Genomic DNA, 23052 nt, shown 5'->3' on the forward strand with positions numbered 1-23052 from the left:
CAGCCGCCGCCGACCTCGCGGGTGTCACGGTAGATGAGACACACCATTACGCGGCGTCCCCCCCCTCGAAACTCGCCGCCCGGCGTAACCTTTCTTCCTCACCCTCGCCTGCGCTTGCCTCCTTCTCCATCATCGTTTATCTGCATGCAGTCCATTTTCCTCCACGGCGGCCTGATGGCTCTTAGATGAGGCGTCTCTCCGCTTAAGACGCTCTAATGAAGACTGAAATACTATTTCCTGGAATGGCCGCTGCGAATTTGCGCCGCCGTCATCCGCCGCAGAGTGATCGATGCCGTTGTCGTTGTTTTTTAGCTAGCCTCGCGTTGCGCTTTATTGATGTGTCAGCTTCTTCCTAAGCAGATATTGCCATTGACTTCCCGTTTGGCGGCGGGGTCCCATCCGCCACCCTAAACGTGGGCTCGTTCCAGATGTAATCACTCCTCTTAGACGAGCATCTTTCATGGATCAGTCGGGATTGATTTCTCACTGGGACGCGGTCGGGTAACGATGACGGCCGTCCGTGGGGTTATCGGCAAAATATGGCTAGCTCGAATAAGCCAATTTTTCCGGGATGACAAATAGTTTGTGATGACGCCTCAAAAAGTCGGCCGTGACAGTAAAACCAACTTTGGCCGCTGCTTCCCAAGCATTTCTGTTAAAAAAACAAACAGAATTTGGCGTCTGAGTCTATGCTGTTTTTCATCCATGAATATTTTTTGCGATAAACGACACAAAACTGTCGCATTAAAAAGAAAAACAAAAATAGCTGTTAGCAGAAAGTATATTTCTGTATGATGACATATCACGTCGACATGATGAACCATATTTTACGTTTTAAGACTAGCGCTGAATATTAAGTAATTCTTGTTTTCGAGTTGATGACGATGCCCTAAGTGACGTCACAGAGGCAACACCCCTGACCGAGAAAGCAACACAATGCATTTTGGGTACTTTTTTCGTCTGAAAACACTGTGTTGATGGCCAAATTAGAAGGAAAACTACATAAATAACGCGATGGTGAATCGTTGTGTGTTGCACCAAGACTACTACTTGATACTAGTTGACACAAATTCCCAGCGGACAAATCAACTCATTTCCAACGGAGTTGGGCGCCATCTTGTGCATTTTCCGGGCGCTACATTGGAGTCCAGATGCCTCAAAATGACACGGAATTACTTCTTTAATCGATTGCAAACATTTATACTTTCCTCTTCACAACTATTTGAATCATATTCATAACTGGATGAGTAACAAGAAAGCATCTTCTCCGAATCGGAACTCTCTGAAGCCATTGTTTTGATTCGGGAGCAAGGCAGTTTGTGAGGGAGTATCCTGGCGTGATGTCACAAACAAGGAGGCGGGACTTTCTGAATCTCCCCAGTTTCGAGCTCATTTTGTGGCAGTTTTGGAACACATTAAGTCATTTTTATTGGTGTTTTGCATTTGACAAAAAATATCAGCCTGCGTGTTTTGGGTATTTTAGATGCTATAAAACGTTTTTCTGATGTCACTGAGGAAACAAAAAAAGATGTCATTTGGCCTTTTAGGATTATAAACGTTCCTCAAATGAGATGTTTCCTAAACGCGCTAAATTAACGCGATATGTTAACTTGCTAGCAAAACTGTAAATGTGTTCGCAGACCCACAAACATTCTTGTTATGAAACAAAAACAACCGCGGGTTTAAAAATGAGTGATTTGGCTTCTGGTTCGACCCAGCAAGATGTTTGTCCACGTATTCATTTGTAAAATAGGAACGGCAGCAAAATCCTATCCTTCGCGGGGGTCAGCCATTTTGTCTCACACTGACCCTCGCTGTCGACTGTCTCGACCTCACCTGTAACATCGCCAACCTGATCCCTGAGGCATCACGTCGTCATGGGAAGATGAGCAGAGTCTGAACTTTAACGTTCGCAACGCTGACTCCATTGTTTTAATGAGTTGCTGACATGGCATGCGTCATCGATCTGAACCCCGATGTCGTGTTCTGTCATCTGTCCATGTGACGAAAAAAATGTGTGTGAAAAGAGAGATAACCCAGATCAACTCCGGTTGAGATGTTCCCCTTTTTTGTCACAACAAATTAATGATAGTCGTCAATCCGTGTCATGTCACACCGCCAGCCTTCAAATAGTCTCAACACGTCTGCTTTGACTCATCATGGCGCAATATTGAGTTCTAACTTGTGATGCTACGGCGGCAATCGGACTGCGACCGCTCATGTGTGAGCCTATCATGGGAGAGATAAGACCGGATTCGTTTGAATGGTCAGCTTATATAGCCTGGTGCGTCTGGCTATGAGCGATAGCTTCGTTCCAGCTTCTTTAGTGTATCTGGGGGGGGGATTGGTGTGTTAGGGGTGTTCTTCAAAGCTACACATTCAGTAGACTCCCAGTTCAAGATCAGGAGAAAAACTGTACAAATAGGCCAGTGTCACGTTCGTAGAGTGTGTATGTCCCCACAATGCAGGAAAACATTTTTATCAGTACTTAATCTCTCAAAAGAGGCCACAATATTTTTGATGTGAATGCTGCTTTCAGATTAGCTTTTTAATAACAAGACAATAAAACTGTCCTTAACCCTTGATTTTTAATTTTATTTTAAATAATATTGATAAGTACCGAATAAAGACGGTGCATCGTATCCATTTGAACTCGTCGAAAAGTAAGATCGGCAATTTCCAGCATGGAACGAGACGCCATTAAGTGGCTGGATGTCATTGGCCGTCTCCATTGTGTAAACCGACCATTGGCATTTCCGCAACCTCATTAAAGATTGAGCTCGCTAGCCATTAGCCAAATAGCCACCATTAGCGTGACTTCTTAAAAAGGCGCAGCACAGAATTTCAATATGTCAATCGCGTTTGTCCTTTTTGTGCTGACATAACTTTTTGGTCCTCCAGAGACGCATTTTTCATACAAAAGATCAATTCCAAGCGGACTCAGCCAGACGCCATATTGTTGCTCTGTTTTCGTGACCGATCAGATCGACGTTTACAGTCGGCAATGCGCCTCCATGTCTCAACATCTTGAATAAAATAAAATAAAATAAAATACAGTACAATAAAATAAACTACCATACAATAAAATTAAATAAACTACCATACAATAAACTACACTACCGTACAATACAATAAAATAAACTACCATACAATAAAATACAATAAAATAAACTACAATACAATACAATACAATTAAATTAAATTAAATTAATAATTAGATCAAATGGAAACAAATCAAAATAAAATAATAAATACATAAAATTAAATTACAATAAAATAAAATATAAAAAACAACATAAATAAAATACAATACAATACCACTCAATACAATAACATACAATTAAATTAAATTAAATATAAAAAATAACGCAAATAATATAACTAAAATAAATAAAATAATTACTATTCTTTTTTTTAATCCAATTTTTGCATCTAAAATTTTGCTGCTGAGTCAGAAGAGGAACTCTCATTCAAAGTGACACCCGGTTGCATAGTTTACATCATATCAAAACTGCTCCGAGGTGTCTTTCTCTGCGGCATACTTTCGTCATATTGCCCCCAAGGATTATTGCACACTTAGCTCAGGATGAATTATTTTTTGCACAAAACATGCTTTTTTTTGTTTTGTTTTGTTTTTCTTTGTTGGCCCACCGCATACTGAGAATGAATTTCTAACACAAATGCAACATATTCAGAACCAAATGGACTTGTTGCTTCCTATTAGCGACCAAGTCCTTTTTTCCAAAACCAAAACCCATAAAAGCCATTTTGACATGTGGCATTCAAAGTGTGCCCATTTCCTTTTCCCCTTTTTTTCAAACTTGTCATTTATGACAGAGCGGTCGCAAGAGCAAAGCTGCCGTCAATTGTTGTTGAACGGCAGGGCTCCACTGCCGCAATTAAGAAAAATGTCAGTCACAAGTAGCGCTTTTGTTCTCTGGTTCGACCTCACGTCTGTCAGGCCAACGTCCGCTCAACCCTGACGTCGCTGACATCAATCAGGAGCTATTTCGGGTTCCTTTCCGAAAGTTTCTTTCGAGTACTCAAATTAGCCCTTCGTGCTTGTGGTGAGTGCATCGTGTTGGGTCACGTACATGCGAATTTACAACGGGGAAAATGGGAACATGATGTGCACAGAGGTACATATACTTAAGAACATCTCTTCATACGGAATTTTCAAGTTATGACAAATTGCGTTAAGTTATGAAAGAAATTTCAAGATACAAAAGGCAAAAATACAGTATGGGCTGCTTCGGAACATCTCTTCATACAAAATTTTCAAGGTGCGAAAAATTGCCTCAAGTTATGAAAGAAATGTCAAGATACAGTACAAAAGGTAAATATACAGTACGGGCTACTTAGGAACAATTCTTCATATGAAAAATTGCCTTAAGTTATGAAAGAAATGTCAAGATACAAAAGGTAAAAATACAGTACGGGCTACTTCGAAACATCTCTTCCTACGAAATTTTCAAGTTACGAAAAATTGCCTCAAGTTATGAAAGAAATGTCAAGATACAGTACAAAAGGTAAATATACAGTACGGGCTACTTAGGAACAATTCTTCATATGAAAAATTGCCTTAAGTTATGAAAGAAATGTCAAGATACAAAAGGTAAAAATACAGTACGGGCTACTTCGAAACATCTCTTCCTACGAAATTTTCAAGTTACGAAAAATTGCCTCAAGTTATGAAAGAATTTTCAAGATACAGTACAAAAGATAAATATACAGTACGGGTTACTGCGGAAGATCTCTTCTTACGAAATTTTCAAGTTACGAAAAATTGCGTTAAGTTATGAAAGAAATTTCAAGATACAAAAGGTAAAAATACAGTATGGGCTACTTTGAAACATCTCTTCCTACGAAATTTTCAAGTTACGAAAAATTGCCTCAAGTTATGAAAGAAATTTCATACTAAGAGCTACTCTGCTGTTGGCTATGACCTAGCATCTTCCCGGTATCCCATTGGATGCCAGGAAGATGAATTTAACATTCGTCCTTGCCGATCCGTTTTCCGGTAACTGCGACTTGCTCTGAATTCCAAAATACGGACGCTTGTAAAATTTTCCGTTACAACCGATGGAAAGTCATGGTTTCCGCCTTTCACGCTATGCCGCCGGCGTCGCTTCTTGTTCTGTCAACTCGAATGGGAAAGACACCTCCAAAGTGACGCGCCGCGCCCCGGAAGGCCGCTCGACCAGCTGCGAGCGCCGATTAACAATTTAAGCGACATGTCCTTCGCCAGCTCAGACACACCTCACAAAATTGATGAGGTGGAAGGTGAACAAATTTTCTACCGAAGTCCTACAACGCTTTTTTTTGGATGCTACGCTAACCTGTCTGTTTCCTGTCACCGACATTATTCGTCATCGGTTACGCTATCACATCTGATCACCGATGCAGATTGCCTGCAAAAAATGGCCGCTTTGTCTTGCCCGAGAGTCCTAGTAACATGCTAATGTTGCTAGGACTTGCTAATCTTTTTTAAAAAATCGGCTCGAAACAGAAACAGTCACGTGTCGGTCACTTGAGGTGAAGCTATGTATCTAGCTAGCTCCGTATTTCGGAATTCACGGCAAGTCGCAATTACCGGAAAATGGATCGGTAAGGACTTTAATTATCTGAAACTAAATTTCGAGACTGCGCCATCTTTATTTTTTTACTGTTTATCTCGCTAGCTAGCTAGCTATGTATCTGACTAGCTAGCTAGCTATGTATCTATCTAGCTAGCTATGGATCCATGTAGCTCGCTATGTATCTATCTAGCTAGCTATGTATCAATCTATCTAGCTATTGACTCTTGCATCCGTTGATATTGCGCTCAAGCTATCTATTGGTTATCTATTAGCTAGCTAGCTAACTTTCTATCTATTTGAGTTATTACGGGTTGAGTGAACGCTGGCGCGTGTGGCTGCCGCTGCTCACCCACAGAAAAAAGTTATCCTGTAAAGTGACCTTGAGAGTTTTGAAAGGCGCTTCGAAATGAAATGTCTTCTTCTTCTTCTTCTTCTTCTTCTTCTTCTTCTTCTTCTTCTTCTTCTTCTTCTTCTTCTTCTTCTTCTTCTTCTTATTATTATTATTATTATTATTATTATTATTATTATTATTGTTATTATTATTATTATTATTATTATTATTATTATTATTATTATTATTATTAATGGCGGACACTAGTCACCCTGACAACCAGATGTCTTGTGAGATACCGCCGTTGTTGTTTATTTATTTATTTTTTACCAATGAACCGAATCCTAAATTGTTCATCGGGGACAAGGACGTCTTTTGTTCTTCCTGAAATCAATTTGGCGAGACATTGTTTGCGCTCGCATGCTCTCCGTGTGTTTGTTTGAGCCTCGGGCAGATGCGCCCAATTTGCCGAAGAAAAGATTGATTCCTTGCGTCAATCCGATCTTATTCCCGGTCGCATCGATTGGCCACGCCTCATTGCTGTCATCGTCGTCCTGACGCCGTCCGTCTTCTTGTCCGTCTTCCAGTTGGCATCGTGGGACTCCGCCCGGGGTCTGAACGGAAGCTTAAAAGAAAGCCGCATCGAGAGCGGGATGCAAGGGGTGACGCTCAAGATCGTCACGTTACTGGTAAGTCGCATTTCCTGCTTCCGCTTTGTGGGTGTGGCCAATCTCCGCAGGACACTCGATTAGGTACTCCCTGATCTGAAATCTTGGCTTTACGAGAGCTTTTCCCGTACCGATCCAAAGGCCCTTCTGAATCCTTCAAAGTCACTTTGCCCTCCGCCAACTTTCCTCCCCCCCCCCCCCGCCGCGCTTCCTCTTCTTCTTCATGCATGGCTTCCCCTCGCAGCGTTAAGTTCAGCTCGACGCCGCCGACTTTGTCACGGCATAGCCCCCTCCCCCCCCCCTATGCCGAGCTTCATTTCACCAATTGACAATCTGAAGAAACCCTCTTGTCAACAGGAAGAACCTTTCGTCATGGTGGCGGAGAACATCCTGGGTCAGCCCAAGCGCTACAAGGGCTTCTCCATCGATGTGATAGACGCCTTGGCTAAAGTCCTGGGCTTTAAATACGACATCTACCAAGTCGCCGACGCAAAGTACGGCTCGCCCCTCCCCAACGGATCCTGGAACGGAATGATCGGAGAACTCATCGGCAAGGTCGCTCCCATTTATTGCTTTAGTTTTATTTGGACTTTTATTGTTATTTTGATTAGTATATTGATTTATTTCTTTATTTGTTTGTTTATTTATTTGTTTATTTATTTATTTTGTTTGTTTATTAGTTTTTATTTATTTTTATAGTGATTTTTATTTTGAGTTTTATTGTTATTGTGATTAGTATATTGATTGTTATATTTATTTATTTATGTATTTATTTATTTATTTGTATGTTTGTTTTGATTTATTTTATAGTTATTTTATTTTGAGTTTTATTGTTATTTTGATTGTTTTGTGATTGTTATTTTTTATTAGTTTATTGATTGTTATATTTATTTATTTATTTGTCTGTTTGTTTGTTTTTATAGTTATTTTTTTTTATTTTTTAGTTTTATTTTTAGTTTTATTTTTGTATTTATTTTGTATTGTTATTGTGATTGTTATTTTGATTAGTATATTGATTGTTATATTTATTTATGTATTTATTTGTGATTGGATTGGATTGGATTTGCCTTTATTTATTTATATTTATATTTATATTTATATTTATTTGTTTATTTATTCTTTTATTTGTGTATTTGTGTATTCATTTGTATTTATTTGTTTATTTTGATTTTGAGTTTGATTTACATTTACATTTACCTTTAATATATATATACTGCCCGAAGAAACCTGAGATAGGATTGTTGTTTTTTTTGCAGAACCTGTTGATACTTGGTACTTTTCACGATAATGGCTCGATATTGATACTGTGTACTAGTACAAACATATTTTAGTGGAGTTTGTAGTCACGTTGTGAATGTGGTTGAGCAGAAGGCCGACTTGGCCGTGTCGGCCATCACCATCAGCCCGGAACGCGAGCGCGTGGTGGATTTCAGCAAGCGCTACCTGGACTACTCGGTGGGCATTCTGATGCGCAAGTCGGAAGAAAAGATCAACATCTTCTCCTTGTTGGCGCCCTTCGACCTTGCCGTGTGGGCCTGCATCGCCGGCGCCATCCCGGTGGTGGGCGTGATGATCTTTTTGCTCAGGCGGATCCAGGTGGCACGTTGCCAGAAGAACGCGGGCGGCCATCAGCGGCACTCGCCCGCCACTTCGCTGCAAAGCGCCATCTGGATCGTCTACGGAGCTTTCGTCCAACAAGGTCAGTGGCTCAAATTCCGATATGATGTTATTTTCAGAGTACAAAGATGGATGAAATTGGCTAGCTATTGGCTATCTATTCGCTAGCTATTAGCCTTCTATTCACTATCTCATAGCTATCTATTCGCTAGCTAGACATTTTTTGGGCGAGACGCGCGGGGAGGGTGGCCGAGAAATAATTTTTCACTCATTCACTGCCATTTACGAATTAATTCGGCAAGTGAAAATATGACATAGAGCGCCATTGTCGAATTTGTTTCGATTTCGGGTTTTTTTCGTGCTTGGGTGCCAATAAAGCTGCTGGCCATACCTCTGGCAATGTTTTTTTTTTCTTTTCCGCAAGGGGGTGGCATTCCCCTTTTTATAATAATAATATATATATATATATATATATATATATATATATATATATATAATGAGTAGAGAACCAGAAACATTGGATGTTTCAGAATGTGCATATATAAAATAGTCACTACCATTTTTAAAACTAGCAGGAGTGCGTAGAACATATATTGTTGATACGTTCTGACCTGCAAAATATGTCATATATAATGTCGATCAATTTTCATGTCGATTTTCAGATAAACTGAAGAAAAATATACATTTAAAATGAATTTTAAAATTTCTTTTATTGAAATTTTGACCAATCAGAAAAAAAATAAAGGAGACCCTTTTTATTTATTTTTTCATTATTTATCAATTAACATTTAATTCATTGTTTTTTGGGATTGGATTTTATTTTAAATGAATATATTGTACACATTTTTCCTTAGACGCTATTTGCAATGAAATCAACGTAAAATTATCTGACTTAAATATCCAAATTTCAGTGAATTAGATAAACTGAACAAAATATAGCCTGAAAATAATTTTGTATTTTGTGTATTTTGTGTATTTAATTTATATATTATGTTTAAGGCTTATATAAGTATGTTTACGGTTTATATAAGCATGTTTAAGGTTTATGAAAGTATGATTAAGGCTTATATAAATATGTTTAAGGTTCATATTAGCATGTTTAAGGTTTATAAAAGTATGATTAAGGTTTGTTTAAGGTTGTATATATGTATTTTTAAGGGTTGTATAAGTAACCTGGATTGGTTTTTCCTGAAAAATAAACATTTCATAAAATATCTGCTTTCAATCAACATGTACATGTACAACTGGAGAGAATACTACGTACAGTATGTTACTACAAAAAAAATGATTCGTACGTACTGTTGTTCGTAACTGGAATGTTCGTAAGTAGGGGAGCGTGCGTATTTGTCTCGCTTAAAGTTTGTGGAGATAGCAACAAACATGTTGACATCTCTCGAAGAAAGCCACAATGCATCAGCGCTCGGCTTCATATCAAATCGAGCGGCGTCTTCGCCAGGAAAACAAAACAAAGCGTCTACTTGACAAAGAGCAAAACTGGCAGCGCTGGGAGTCAAAGGCAAAGGAGAATTTTTCATTTATTTATTTTTTCCTTTCCAAAATTCCCGTTGTTTTAGGGGGCTGGCCAATGGATGATGGATGTTGCTCAATCAAAAAAAAAGTGGAAACATGTTCCTTGACGAGGTTGCCTCTGGGGGGTTAAAAATGCAAGGTTGTGCATTTGTTTCAATGACGGCAGGCTGGAAGGACTGCTACAATGTGTCCTTTTTTCAGTCAGGGGCGTTCCTTCAGTGACGTCACGTACGGACTCGTCACCAACTCAAAAACAAGACTTCCGGAATATTCAGCGTGAGTCTTAAAACGTAAAATATAGCCATATGCGGTGGAATCTTTGTAAAATACGCTCAGTCGAAGTCATTTGAAGCCATTTTACAAATTATAAATTATTATTATTATTATTATTATTAAATTATTATTACAACTTGTCCGGAGACGTCGGTTGTCCTTTAAGAATGTGCATATATTAAATAGACCTATCAGTAGTCTAATTAATGCTGCGATTATGGAATCTGAAAATGGGGCAAAAAATCCATCCAAAAATAACATTTTGTCCAGAAGGAATGGGGGCGAATGTTTTCCTACCCCCGCCCGACGACAAAGAAGTTTATTTGCAAGAAGTCGCCGTTTGCGCCGCGCTAGATCCACTTGACTTTCACGATGCACCGATCACATCCGATGACCTTTAAAGATCCCTCAAAGCCACGTATAATAAAAATGACGGATGCCCGAGTGCGCCGCTTCCGACAAAGGCGTTAGCTTGCGTCCCGAGGCCGCTCACGGCGCGACGTCGGTGACGCACTCTAGCCAGATATGCTCTCATCACATCTTTTTTTTTGTTTTTTTTTTTTACGCCGGAGTCGGCTTTTCTCGTGACATTTCTACATCTCCATTTTTTTCTGTTTCGCCTTTCAAAAAAAAAACCTTAAATTTATTCTGACATTTCTCTGGTACGCTTCGTAAGCTCTTTTTGATTTCATATGGAGAGCGAACGGCGAGGCAGAAATGAAATGTGCAAAAGTAATGTGATCTTGGTCCAAAAAAAAAAAAAGCTCAACAGACATGAAAGAAAGAAAGTTGCGACCAGTAACGAAAGCTGAACGGAACCAAACCTTTCTGATGTGGCCTCCGACGTGGTCGCGCCTTGAGTTTAAAGGACAACCGACGCCTTCAGACAAGTTGTGTCCGTGTAAAATCATTTCAAATGACTTCTACTGAGCGTATTTTACAAAGATTCCATATTTGACCTTTTCAGACTCGCATTGAATATTCAGGAAGTCTTGTTTTCGAGTTGGTGACCGAGAAAGTGACATCATGTGATGACACGTATCTGTCATTGATGTCTGCTCGCAGGCAGCGACTCCATTTTGGGCTCGGTGGCCCTACGCATCGTGATGGGCAGCTGGTGGCTCTTCACCCTCATCGTTTGCTCGTCTTACACGGCCAACCTGGCCGCTTACCTCACCGTTTCCCGCATGGACAACGCCATACGGTAAGACGCCATCTTGATACCCGTAAACGGAATTCTGTGACACTGTGTACGTACATATCCGTTTACTCGTTTTCGGCGGAAGAACACCAAATCACACGGTCGAACAGCGCCACGGTGGCCGGCGGACTAGTTTTCCACACTCCCTTTGAGTTCATAAGATGAGGTATCACTGTATTAGTGTTCATACAGTATATATTTAGTAGAAAATTATGTTTTATGGGGACCTGGGAACGGATTAATCTCACTTTTAATGCTTTCTTATGGGAAATCAATGTTTGGAAGACAAACTTTTCGCCTTTTACACACTTTCTGGGAAGCAATTAAGTTCGTAAACCGAGGTAACACTGTATTATGAATATTTGATATGCTACCGAATTTATAGAATAACATCACGGGAGGATACAATACGCTTCTCAATGAGTGACTATCAGTCGATCCGCCCTCACCCACCCCGAATAAAAACCCACAAGAAAAGGCGTCACGGCGCACTTGTTTGTGTCATATTGCATATTTCTACCCTTGCTTGGTACAAATCATAAAATTGTATGAGAAGGAAAACAAGGAGGAAAGGGGGGAGGTGGGGCGGTCTTGTCAACATGTTCTCCGAAGCAACGGCTTTATAAATCATGTAGCCGACGTGGGATGATTTGAGGACAACACCAAGTAATCTTTGGAAACGCAAAACAATCCCGGGAAAGTATGACATGTTATTTGTTTGGGGAGGAGAACTCCAAGGACGGCGGAGAGCTAGCGCAAAAGTAGGGGGTGGGGGTGCGAAAACTATTCCGAATAAAACGGAGGGGAATTTAAAAGCAGCTGTGTCGTTTTGCAAAGGAGAAAACTTAAATTAGCCGGCGAGCATCCCATCGCGGCTGCAAATGGACGTCGATGGGACGGTGGTAGCGCTTCGCAGTGCAGAGGTGCAGGGTTCAATTCAGTGGATGGATGGATGGACGGACTGATGGATGGATGGATGGATGGATGGATGGATGGATGGATGGATGGATGGCGAGTGGATGGGTTTTGATGGATTAGTTTGGATGGATAGTTGGATGGATGGATTTGTGGATGCATCGATGGATTTTCGATGGATGGCTGGATTTTGGATGGATGAATTTGGGTGGATGATGGATGAATGGATTTTGGATGGATGGATGGATTTGGGTGGACGGATTGATTTTGGATGGATGGATTTGGATGGATGGATGGATGATTTTGAATAGATGGATGGATTCCATGAACTGTTTTGTATTTGTATTTTGTATTTGTCACCTGGCTAGTAAACTCTTCCTGTGAAGGAGTTCACCAAGTCCTAAATTAATAAACTAGCAAAGTCTACGCAACAGACACGAAGAAGGTGTTGGATGACGTCGCTTTCATCAAAAAGTTATCGTACACGACGTTATTTAACCTTGCGTTTGATATCCGTTCAAGCAGTGCGGAAATGAAGCTGCTGATAACGAAAAACACAATGCGTGTTATCGGTTTTCGTTAAGGGCGAAAAAGCAACGCGTTTTCACCCCACTGGCTTTACAACTACAATTGACGTGTTAAAAGAAAAAAAGGGAAATCGAAAAGCTTATCTCAGCTGATGACGTCGGGTTAATTCATCCGTTTAATTAGTGGTTTCTCTGGAGCGCGGCTCGGAATAAAAGTGAAAGCAAGAATAAGCCATTCCCCAAGTTTATCATCTTCGCCTTCTTTCGCCACGTTGCATTTTCAAGCTTTTGCCGCAGTGAAACAAATAACATGAGCTAACTTGATAGCTCTGTTTGTGGATAGACAAAATACATTTTTTAAGTCCTTAGTTATGATGATTTAGCCTCATTAGCTAGCTAGCAAGCTAGCTCTGTTTGTTGAATAGACAAAATACAAATTTGGAGTCCTTAGTTATGATGATTTGGCCTCGTTAGCTAGCTAGCTAGCTAGCTAGCTCTGTTTGTTGAATAGACAAAATACAATTTTGGATTGTATTTTTTGGATTGTATTTTGTCTATCCAACAATCAGAGCTAGCTAGCTAGCTAGCTAGCTAACGAGGCCAAATCATCCTTAACTAAGGACTCCAAAATTGTATTTTGTCTATTCAACAAACAGAGCTAGCTACCTAGCTAGCAAACAAGGCCAAATCGTCATAACTAAGGACTCCAAAATTGTATTTTGTCTATCCAAAAAACAGAGCTAGCTACCTAGCTAGCTAACGAGGCCAAATCATCTTAACTAAGGACTCCAAAATTGTATTTTGTCTATCCAGCAAACAGAGATAGCTAGCTAGCTAGCTAGCTAGCTAGCGAACGCAGCCAAATCATCAATGCTAAGGACTCCAAAGTTGTATTTTGACAAAGTAATGAAGTATAAAGTACTAAATGTGTTCAATAATAGATGACAAAAGATAAACTAACCTTTATTAGTACCACCATGTGAAAAGCAATCACAAATACGGCCAATAGAAATGAGTATATTCAGCTCTTCAACCATCGAGCTAGCTCATTTTTGGAAACCTGTTGAGCTAGCTTACGCGATTGTATCTTAAATCGTTGTCCTTGGGAGCTTCTCGCGTGCAAAAAAAGTCCCATTTTCTACTTTTGACATCTGTTTAATGGCTTCAAGAGAGAGTCATTTATGGACCGGCGGCATTGTTCATAAAAAGTACATTAGCGCGGTATTCGTTCACGATGCCGAGCCCTGATTTTCTTCTTGTCCACAGCGGGAGCGCTAAGCACTCTCCGTAGTAGCGCTAACGGCCAAGGGTGTTTTAGGGACAGGGCGTTTGTTGAGAAGACGAAATAGAGACGCTAAGAAGCTAACCACCGCCGCCATGTCGGTTCTGCTTCCCCCAGGTCCTTCCAGGACCTCTCCAAGCAGGGTGACCTGACGTACGGGACGGTGAGGGACTCGGCCGTATACGATTACTTCCGAGCTAAAGGGACCAACCCGCTGGAGCAGGACAGCACCTTCGCCGACCTGTGGATGACCATCAACAAAAATAACGGCTTCGAACATTCCGTCGCGGGACCTGCGGAAGGCATCAAGAAGGTGAGGCATGCTTAGGCCACATTGTGTCGGAAAATCAAGTGATCGAGGCACAATGAGTTTTATCGGAACCGTTTTCCGATCAGTCCGTCGGTCTCGAGTACGTCTCTGACGCAACCAATCCCAAATTCGCTCAGCGCCGTTTGTGAAATAAGTGACAAATGACTCACTGTCAGTCGCTAGGCAAACTCAGCTTTGTTTGTTGCATTTGTTGACGGCGCCATGCAACGCGGTGGCCGCTACGGGAAGCTAACGTCACGGAGGTGAATGCGACATAAGGAAGCGATCGGAAATTCTTGCCGGCGATTCTTCTCAGTTTTCATTATCGTCAAAGTAAATAAAATATTTCGGCAAATAAATTTAAAAATACAAGAAAAAAGCCACGGTATTTTCCGATGTATAAGCCGCACCCCCAATGAATGGTGTATTTTCTTTTTCCATATATAACGCGCAGCGGACTACAAGGCGCACGTTCTGTGACCTTTTAATATAATACAGTAAAGTCTCGTTATATCGATATTCTTGGGAGTCGGAAAAAATATCGATAAAACCGGACTATCGATATATCCGATCCTGCGGCATGTAAATTTTCTCCTTGCGTTCATAGAAATAGTATCGTAATAAGCAGTACTATCGATATAACCGATATCGATATAACGAGACTTTACTGTATATTAATATCGTATTTTCCAGTTTATAAGGCGCACCGGTGTATAAGCCGCACCTCTAATGAATGGTGTATTTTCAAACTTTTTCCATATACAGTGTAAGGCGCACCGGACTATAAGGCGCACCTTCAATGAATTTTAAAAGTTTTGCAAATATAATTAATACCATATTTTGTAGTGTATAAGGTGCACCAGACTATAAAGCGCAAACACAACGAATGGTGTATTTTCAAACTTTTTCCATATATAAGGCACATTTTCAATGAATGAAAAAAGTTTTCCAAATACAATATATAAATATATCAAAGTTTTCCACCACATTATACTTCACTTCACATATAAGGCGCACCTGCGTATAAGGCGCGGGGACATCTTTTGAAGAAAATCAAGGCTTCTGGGTGCGCCTTATACAACAGAAAATACTTTAGCTACTATAAAAAGTGTAAGGCAAAAACTCGAATGGCTGACGCGAGCATCATTCAGGAATCCACATTTAGGATTAACGCACGCACAATGAGCCCACCATGTTGGAGATCAAAATTGGGGGGAGAAGTTCACCAAAGTTGAACAACAAAAAGTAAAACCGAAAATTCCAATATGCTGCACAACACTAATGCAGCACATCAGGCAGCGCCAAAGTCATTCGGCTCCTCAGGAAAATCAAAAAAAGTGTTTTCTTTTTGTGCTGTCTGCTGGTGTAATGAGAGGTGGGGGGGGGGTGAAGCGGTTAGGGGAGATGCTTTGTGCCAGTCTGTAGCTAACAGTGCCCAATTGATCTTTGTAAAAAATCAATACGACTCAGGCTTAGTCAAGTTGTATTTTTATGTTTTTTTGTTTGTCGCAAAAATCCAGATGTCGGCTCATGTAATTATCCTTTCTTTGTCTGGATCAACCATGTCGGTGTTGCGATGAATCTTCTTTGTTTTAGTTGTATTTATTTTTTTTAGAAGATGGTGGCGGCGTTTCTGGGTGTTGCCAATGAATGTTTTTTTTTTTCGTTCCAGAGTAAGTTTTTAAGATGCACCTATGTATAGTTCCTGTGCACATTTCGACTCGGGTCACATTTCATGCCGACGTTTTGGATAATGGGTGGTGCTTTGGCCACAATGATTTCCGACTTTTGTAAAAACTGTTTTTTTTTACTACAAAATTCCGCCTTTAAGAAGACGGCAACATTTCTGGGTGTTGCCAATTAATGGCTTTTTCTTTCCAGAGTAGGTTTTCAAGATTCACTCACGTTTTGGATAATGGGTGGTGCTTTGGCCACAATGACTTCCGAATTTTGTGAAAAAAAAATCAAGATTTATTTTTTTCCAAATCACGCCTTTGAGAAGATGGCGGCGTTTCTGGGAGTTGCTAATTAATGTGCAAATTTCAACGCGGGTCACATTTCATGCCGCCTTTTCGTAAAATGAGTGGAGCTTTGGCCACAATGATTTCCGACTTTTGTAAAACATTTTTTTTTTCTAAATTCTGCCTTTGCGAAGACGTCAACGTACATACATATTTTGCACGTACAATATGTGTGTGTGTGTATATATATATATACAGTAAAGTCTCGTTATATCGATATTCAAGGGAGTCCGAAAAAATATCGATATAACCGGGACTATCGATATATCCGACCCTGTTTGCATGTAATTTTCTCCATGCGTGCATAGAAATAGTATCGATATAACCGGGACTATCGATATATCCGATATCGATATAACGAGACTTTACTGTATATATATATATATATATATATATATATATATATATATATATATATATATATTCCAAATTAATGCATGATGTCATGTTACGATCAATGCAGGCTAAGCGAGAGTCGTATGCCTTCCTGTGGGACATGGCGGTGGTGGAATACGCCGCTCTGACGGACGACGACTGCACGCTGACGGTTGCCGGCAACAGCATCAGCACTGGAGGCTACGGCGTGGCTCTGCAGCACGGCAGTCCTTACCGGGACCTCTTCTCTCAGAAGTACGTACGCCCCCCACGTTTTGTCGGTCGCTCCCCAAAGACACACGCACGCGATCACCGTCGACATAAAAGCACTTGACTCCGAAGCTTCCTCGGATCACGTGGTCGAGTCCCTGGAACAAAAGTGAACCCCCCCCGCGGATTGTTTGCTTCACCGCTGGAGATGGCAAATGAAGATGTGCGGCGGTGGCGTTGACTATTGATGAGTGGTTGCTTAGCAACCTCAGAGCTGTTCGTTGAAACAGTCTTCCGTGAGGGTAACGTTATCTTTTTTTGTAAATCAAGAAAAGTTTGGTCTTGAAATTTTTACGGTTGAATAGGTCACCAAATTCAAATTGACATCAATGCAGTTTTTGTACAGAAATGTGGCTACACAGTCCATAGACCAAATGGATCGATTCTAATCGATTCAAATCGGGCCCTCCGGGCAGAATCCGGGACCAATGCCTCACTTGTGGGTGAAGGGAAAGAAAGTCATTGTCGCCGCCTTGTTTCAGGAGTGTTTGCGATACTCTGCGCCAAACGCTTCAATGCTTGCCCTCCTCAGGATACTGGAGCTTCAGGAAAGGGGTGACCTGGACATCTTGAAGCAAAAGTGGTGGCCCAAGAAGGGGCGCTGCGACCTGCAGAGCCACGCCGACGCCCAGACGGAGGGCCGGGCCCTTCACCTCCACAGTTTCGCCGGGGTCTTCTGCATCCTGGCGGCGGGGTTGCTTCTGGCCCTTCTGGTGGCCGCCCTGGAGACCTGGTGGAACAGCAACCACTGTCGGCGAAAGGAGCCCAAAGAGGTGACCAATGACAACTCGTCCGGCCCGGGTCCGGGTCCGAACCGGGCCGCCGCCGCCGCGGGTCCCCCTGCCCCACCGAGGCCCCGGTCGAGACCCAGACCACCGGGCCCCCCGGTCCTGCCCAGAGACGCCACTGCCACACTCTACTTTATGGATCCGGCAAGCACAGACGCCAGCCCTGATTTAGTCGAGCTGCAGTACACGCAGTTATAATAGGTGTGCCCCCACCCCCACCACCTCGATGGTGGTCCCGACGTCATGTGATCGGTCTGTGATCATTCCTTCTCATGCCGGGAGTGTTTGGGGTGCTTTGGCTGTCGCTGCGCTTCTCTCTGGAGCCACCGTGGTCATGTTGGTAGGAAAGAACCGCAGCGGCGACAATGAAGTGCAGTGGCGGGCCGTGCGTTGGCTACCTGGGGCCTTCGGTCCCATCTTGACTCACCTCTGAGACCAATCGTTTCATTCAAGGGTAATTTTGATCCAGTGAACAAAGACCATGGTCTATCGGAAAGACCATGGTCTATACCGGGCATAGGTACAAATTAGAAGACCGAGTCAGGTCCTCGAGAGCCCCTATCCAGACAAGTTGTACAATTTGCCCTCCTCCAACTCATCGGATTCATAGCATCCGGTCATCAACGAGTTCCGAGACGGCAAAAAACAAAACAACCCTGATCCTTTGAATCCGGTAAGCTACAAGAAGGAAACGTCTACAACTGACTCCTGAGGGGTTCTCCAGGACTGGATTTGGGTAGCATTGCGTTCAGACATCAACAGGCAATGAAATTCTTCATTGACAAAAAAATAACTTTTGGGTCGTTCATGTGACTCAAAAATCCGACTTTGACGTGGATCAGGAATATTTGCTTGTGAAATTAAATTCATTCAGGGCGACAAAGGAAATCATTTACTAATTGTTTGCAGACCCCAATCCTCTCCCCCACTTTAGGCTGTAAATACTCTTCTGATTGCATTAGCATTAGCCAAAGATGTAAAAGTCAAGACCCGGGGGCCAAATCTGGTCCGCCACCTCACTTTATTCGGCCCGCGAAAGCAAATCAAGCATGTCAAGTACCATGATGCTAGCTCAAGATAGCTAAAATTTTTAAACTAGTTACCCATTCATTTGTTGTGTTAAAAATTCTAATGCCTTGCCAAAATTCATAACAGACACAATGTAGCCCGCGACCAAAAAAATGACGTTGACGCCCTTGCATTAGCCAACGTGGATGGCCCACCACCTGACACGCTGTTTCAAAAAATAGTCCCACTAGTACTCCCAGTTTGGTCCGCACTTGAGTGGTCCAAAAGTTCTCTTGAACTCATCCATTCAAGTCTTAATGCCGTCGAGCTCGGACTACGAAGGCTTGACATGGATCCCTAAACTCAAGTGTGAGCGCTAGCATATGACGTAGAATCTCAGCTGCCTGCAAGCGCCCCCCCCCCCCCCCCCATCCCCCCACCCGCAAAAAATCCAGTCAATCCAGGTCCTGATTTGGTGCGCAGTTGATTACCGAAAGATGTTCTGCTCGTTCACACTAACGTCACTATTTTTGGACAAAATGGTTTAGCGGTGGCGTGCTTTTGACGCGATTAGCTCAGGAGTGGCGTGGGGAAGAAAAAAAAAATCCTGCATGGTGATTGGCTAGCGGGCTGGGACTCGGGGCTGGCCGGGCCGGCCGGGCAAGGGGCAGATTCTAGTCACTTCATCTGTCATCTCATTTGTTGTCGTCATTGCATGAAAGCGCAAACTGGGAGGTGGATAAAGATGCTAAAAATATTTGAGTGCCTAAAACACATTTGGAGCCTGTCAGAGATGTTTGATTGGACACTGGACGAAGGCTCAGACCCAGAAAGATTCCAGCCAGACCCAGCCATTCATGACAGACGCCTGAAGTCTGCAGCCCTCTGCCAAGCTATTTATTGAGAGTAGATGCAAATTTAAGTGATACATTAGTAAAACATAGTTCTCCTTGATTAGAATATCACGCCCCGGAGCGTTCTAAGCGCAAACTGCTGTAAGCAATAAAACATTGTCTCTTGCATGAACTGATAAATTCTTAACCTGGGTAATGAGCTCTTCCTGTGAAGGAGTTTCAAGTCGTAAATTACTTCGGTGATAAAGGAGTTTCCCAAGTCCTAAATTCTGTCCAAGGCCAGATCTCCGAGATGAAGATGACAGTTGAACTTGCTGTGTCAGTTGACCTCAGATTGACCCCAGGTTTCTCTGTGCTTCAATTGTGTATTCGAGTCACACATGTTGACTAAGCATATAACAGCATGAAACTTTGAAATATGATAATTTCTCATTCTGTCTATTCTCTATCAGAGCCCCCCCCCCCCATATTAAAAAAAATAATAATTTCCAAATGGTGCTTCCACCTCCCTTTTGCTGTCATTTTTCACTGTTTTCTAAATGTCTCTTTTTGAATGTAAACATTTCTGTCTTGATTTTAGTGTGTCGTAAATACGTGGTTCTCTATCTTTAGGGGTCTGGGGACTACTTCGGTGGGGGAGCAGTGGGGGACGGGGGGGTTCCACACATTCTCGCAAAACAAGTACGAGCCATTGACCCAAAAGTATACATTTAAATTGATCCTTACAACAGGTTGCAATGTTCACCTTGAAATTAAAGTTGGGATTTTTAATATTAAAAATTTCACAAGGTTTGTGAATGTAAAAAATGCAACACGTTCCTTTTCTGGTAAATTAGGACGATATCCTTGATAAAAGATGGATTTAGTTCTCCGGCTAAATCATACAATGCTTAACCAATTCACTGCCATTCACAAATTTATTCAAGAATTAAAAATATGGCGTCGAGCGCCATTCCTGAATTTGTTCGGGTTTTTTTCATGCTTAGGTGCAGTTAAAGCGCTCGCCAGACCTTTGGCAATGTTTGTTCCCTTCCACAAGGGGCAGCATTTCCATTTTTTCCATGTAAGCGCTTTGTTTTTGTACAGCCGGCCTCATTTCAAGCTTACATAACTCCAGACCCATATAACTTAGGAATTAAGACTTTCTTTAAAAATAAAAGAAGAGTTTAATGTTTCTTACTGTGCATTTAATAACAAATGGTTTTGTGGACCCCCCAAGCTACTACTCACTGACCCCTGGGGGGTCCCAGACCCCCAGTTTAAGAACCACTGTCATCGCTTTATTCTGTGTCAGTAACATTTCAAGTCGGCTTTCTCGCAGGCTGGATTTACATCGCAGGTCAAAATGGCCAATTGGGATTTAGCGCCTATTTTGTAATGTAGTAGTCTAGACTGTACCGCCTTTGTGACATGAAGCAGTTCTAGATGAAAGAGGAGAGAATGAAAGTGTTCTTTTCAGCAGTGGATCAGGGACGTCATGGTGGAATGTGCACGTCTACTAGCCCCTCATCCGAGAAGCTTCGTCAGCGGACTAAAATTTTGCTGGTAGCACTGGCCCTATCCAGGGATATATATATACAGTAAAGTCTCGTTATATCGATATTCAAGGGAGTCCGAAAAAATATCGATATAACCGGCACTATCGATATATCCGACCCTGTTTGCATGTAATTTTCTCCGTGCGTGCATAGAAATAGTATCGATATAACCGGGACTATCGATATATCCGATATCGATATAACGAGACTTTACTGTATATACAGTATATAGTGCCAGAGCTACCAGCAAAGTTTTAGTCCGCTGACAAAGTTTTTCGGATGAGGAGCGACACGTCCGACACCACAGGAGTGGTCCAGCGGTGAAAAGGTTTCTTTAGCCGTCATTTGTACTTGTTTGAAGGTGTCCGACGTTTGGCTCCTCAATCCGAAAAGCTCCGTCAACGGACTAAAATTTTGCTGGTAGCTCTGGCCCTATTTAGGGATATATACAGTATATAGTGCTAGAGCTACCAGCAAAATTTTAGTCCGCTGACGAAGCTTTTCGGATTTAGGAGTGAAACGTCCGACACTGTAAAAGAAGTACTGATGACGGCTGAAAAAAACCTTTTCATCGATTGATTGCGATATTTCGGCCAGAACCTTGCGTGATGTAAATGCAGCCTCGGCGAGTAGACGACGTTGCACTCTAGTTGATGTTTACAGACAGAGCAACCTGTGTGACTGATCTTTTTTTCCCCTCTTTTTCTGGAACCCAACCTCCCTTTCACCAACGGACGCTACCCCCCTCCAGGACAAAGAGGTGAACCTTGCGCAGGTCCACCAGCGTTTAAACAGCCTCCTGGACGAAGACCTGGCCCACAAGCAGCTGCCGGGCCAGTCCATCGAGATCTCCGCCTTAGACCTCGGCAGCATGCAGCCCAGCCGCTCCACCGAGGTCCTTTCGGTCCACCGGGGGGCGCCGCCGCCGCCGCCGCTTTCCGTCAGCGGCTTCCTACGCGAGGGCCACGGGACGGCCAGGACATTGGGCGCGGCGGGAGGGCGGACTCTCCCCCTCCCCCTCGGCAGCGCCACCATGCCGTCCATCCGCTGCAAGCACCGAGCGCCCAACGGCGGCCTTTTCCGACAGAGCCCCATCAAGACCCCCGTGCTCATGTCCTACCAGCCCGTGCCCGGGGGGGGCATCCCGGAGGGGGACGCCGGCCACGGGACATCCATCTGAGAGACGTCGCCAAACGTCTTGGAGGGACATAGAAATAGAACTGAGAAAGAAAAAAAAAAATAAACGTTTTTATGACCGTGGGGGGGCGGGGCAAAAAGACACTCTAATGTACATATTTGTAACTATAGAAAGAGCAAAGCGACATTACAAAGTGTATTTTGAATATTCCCCAGAGTTGAGTTTAAAAAAAATACAATCGTAATAATCATAAAATTAAAAAAAAAAACGCAAAGATATTTGGAAAGCAGGACTGTTTGAACGCGGGCGGCTTTGTACATTTTTGGTTCTCAACAAAATAAAAGTGAGGATTCTTTGTGGTTGTTTTCCAAGTGCCAACTTTTTGCCATTTTTGGGGTTTTCTTTTCAGATTACTTGAATGTACTGTGAGAAAAAAAAAAAAAAAAAATCATCATCGGAAAAAGACATTTCACACCCGGACACAAAAAAAAGGACATTTCAACAAATGATTTTGTTTGCTATGAAAAGAATAAAATGGAATCTACCAAAACAAAAAAAAAACGTTCTCACCTGTCTTTGCGCTGTGATTGTGTTGTCAGAGACGGACAAACTACTTTTGGGAGTTCAACACCTCGCGGCTCCGTCAGAAAAGTTCCGCAACTTTTGTCCAAGAGAGATTTTGGAGCCCCCCCCCCCCCCCCATCACCAAAACCCACCCCTTCAAAGTTGGAAGTAAACACCCCTGCAGCCCAAACACACCTTACTAGCACCACCCTAGCATCTTGCTAGCACCTCGCTAGCAGCTTCCTCACACCCTGCTCGCACCT

The 23052-nt window shown here is 42.3% G+C and overlaps 1 protein-coding gene across 4 annotated transcripts in view; it reads left to right on the forward strand.

Annotated features, from left to right (window-relative positions):
• grid1a (glutamate receptor, ionotropic, delta 1a) overlaps nucleotides 1-22774 on the forward strand; it is a 171819-nt gene extending 149045 nt beyond the window's left edge. For 3 of the 4 annotated variants that reach the window (XM_089012306.1, XM_089012304.1, XM_089012303.1), the window contains 8 exons: nucleotides 6498-6599; nucleotides 6936-7133; nucleotides 7947-8277; nucleotides 11064-11202; nucleotides 14041-14236; nucleotides 16718-16884; nucleotides 17432-17672; nucleotides 21839-22774. In XM_089012306.1, coding sequence (XP_088868432.1) covers nucleotides 6498-6599; nucleotides 6936-7133; nucleotides 7947-8277; nucleotides 11064-11202; nucleotides 14041-14236; nucleotides 16718-16884; nucleotides 17432-17672; nucleotides 21839-22267 — 1803 coding nt within the window. In that variant the 3' untranslated portion in view covers nucleotides 22268-22774. Of the gene's footprint in view, nucleotides 1-6497; nucleotides 6600-6935; nucleotides 7134-7946; nucleotides 8278-11063; nucleotides 11203-14040; nucleotides 14237-16717; nucleotides 16885-17431; nucleotides 17889-21838 lie in introns of all 4 variants that reach the window. The other variant, XM_089012305.1, reaches the window with a different exon arrangement.
• Nucleotides 22775-23052: the final 278 nt, after the last annotated feature.

Source organism: Hippocampus bargibanti, linkage group LG13 (assembly GCF_051943395.1).
Source record: "Hippocampus bargibanti isolate YZ-2025 linkage group LG13, ASM5194339v1, whole genome shotgun sequence".
Taxonomy (NCBI): Eukaryota; Metazoa; Chordata; class Actinopteri; order Syngnathiformes; family Syngnathidae; genus Hippocampus; species Hippocampus bargibanti.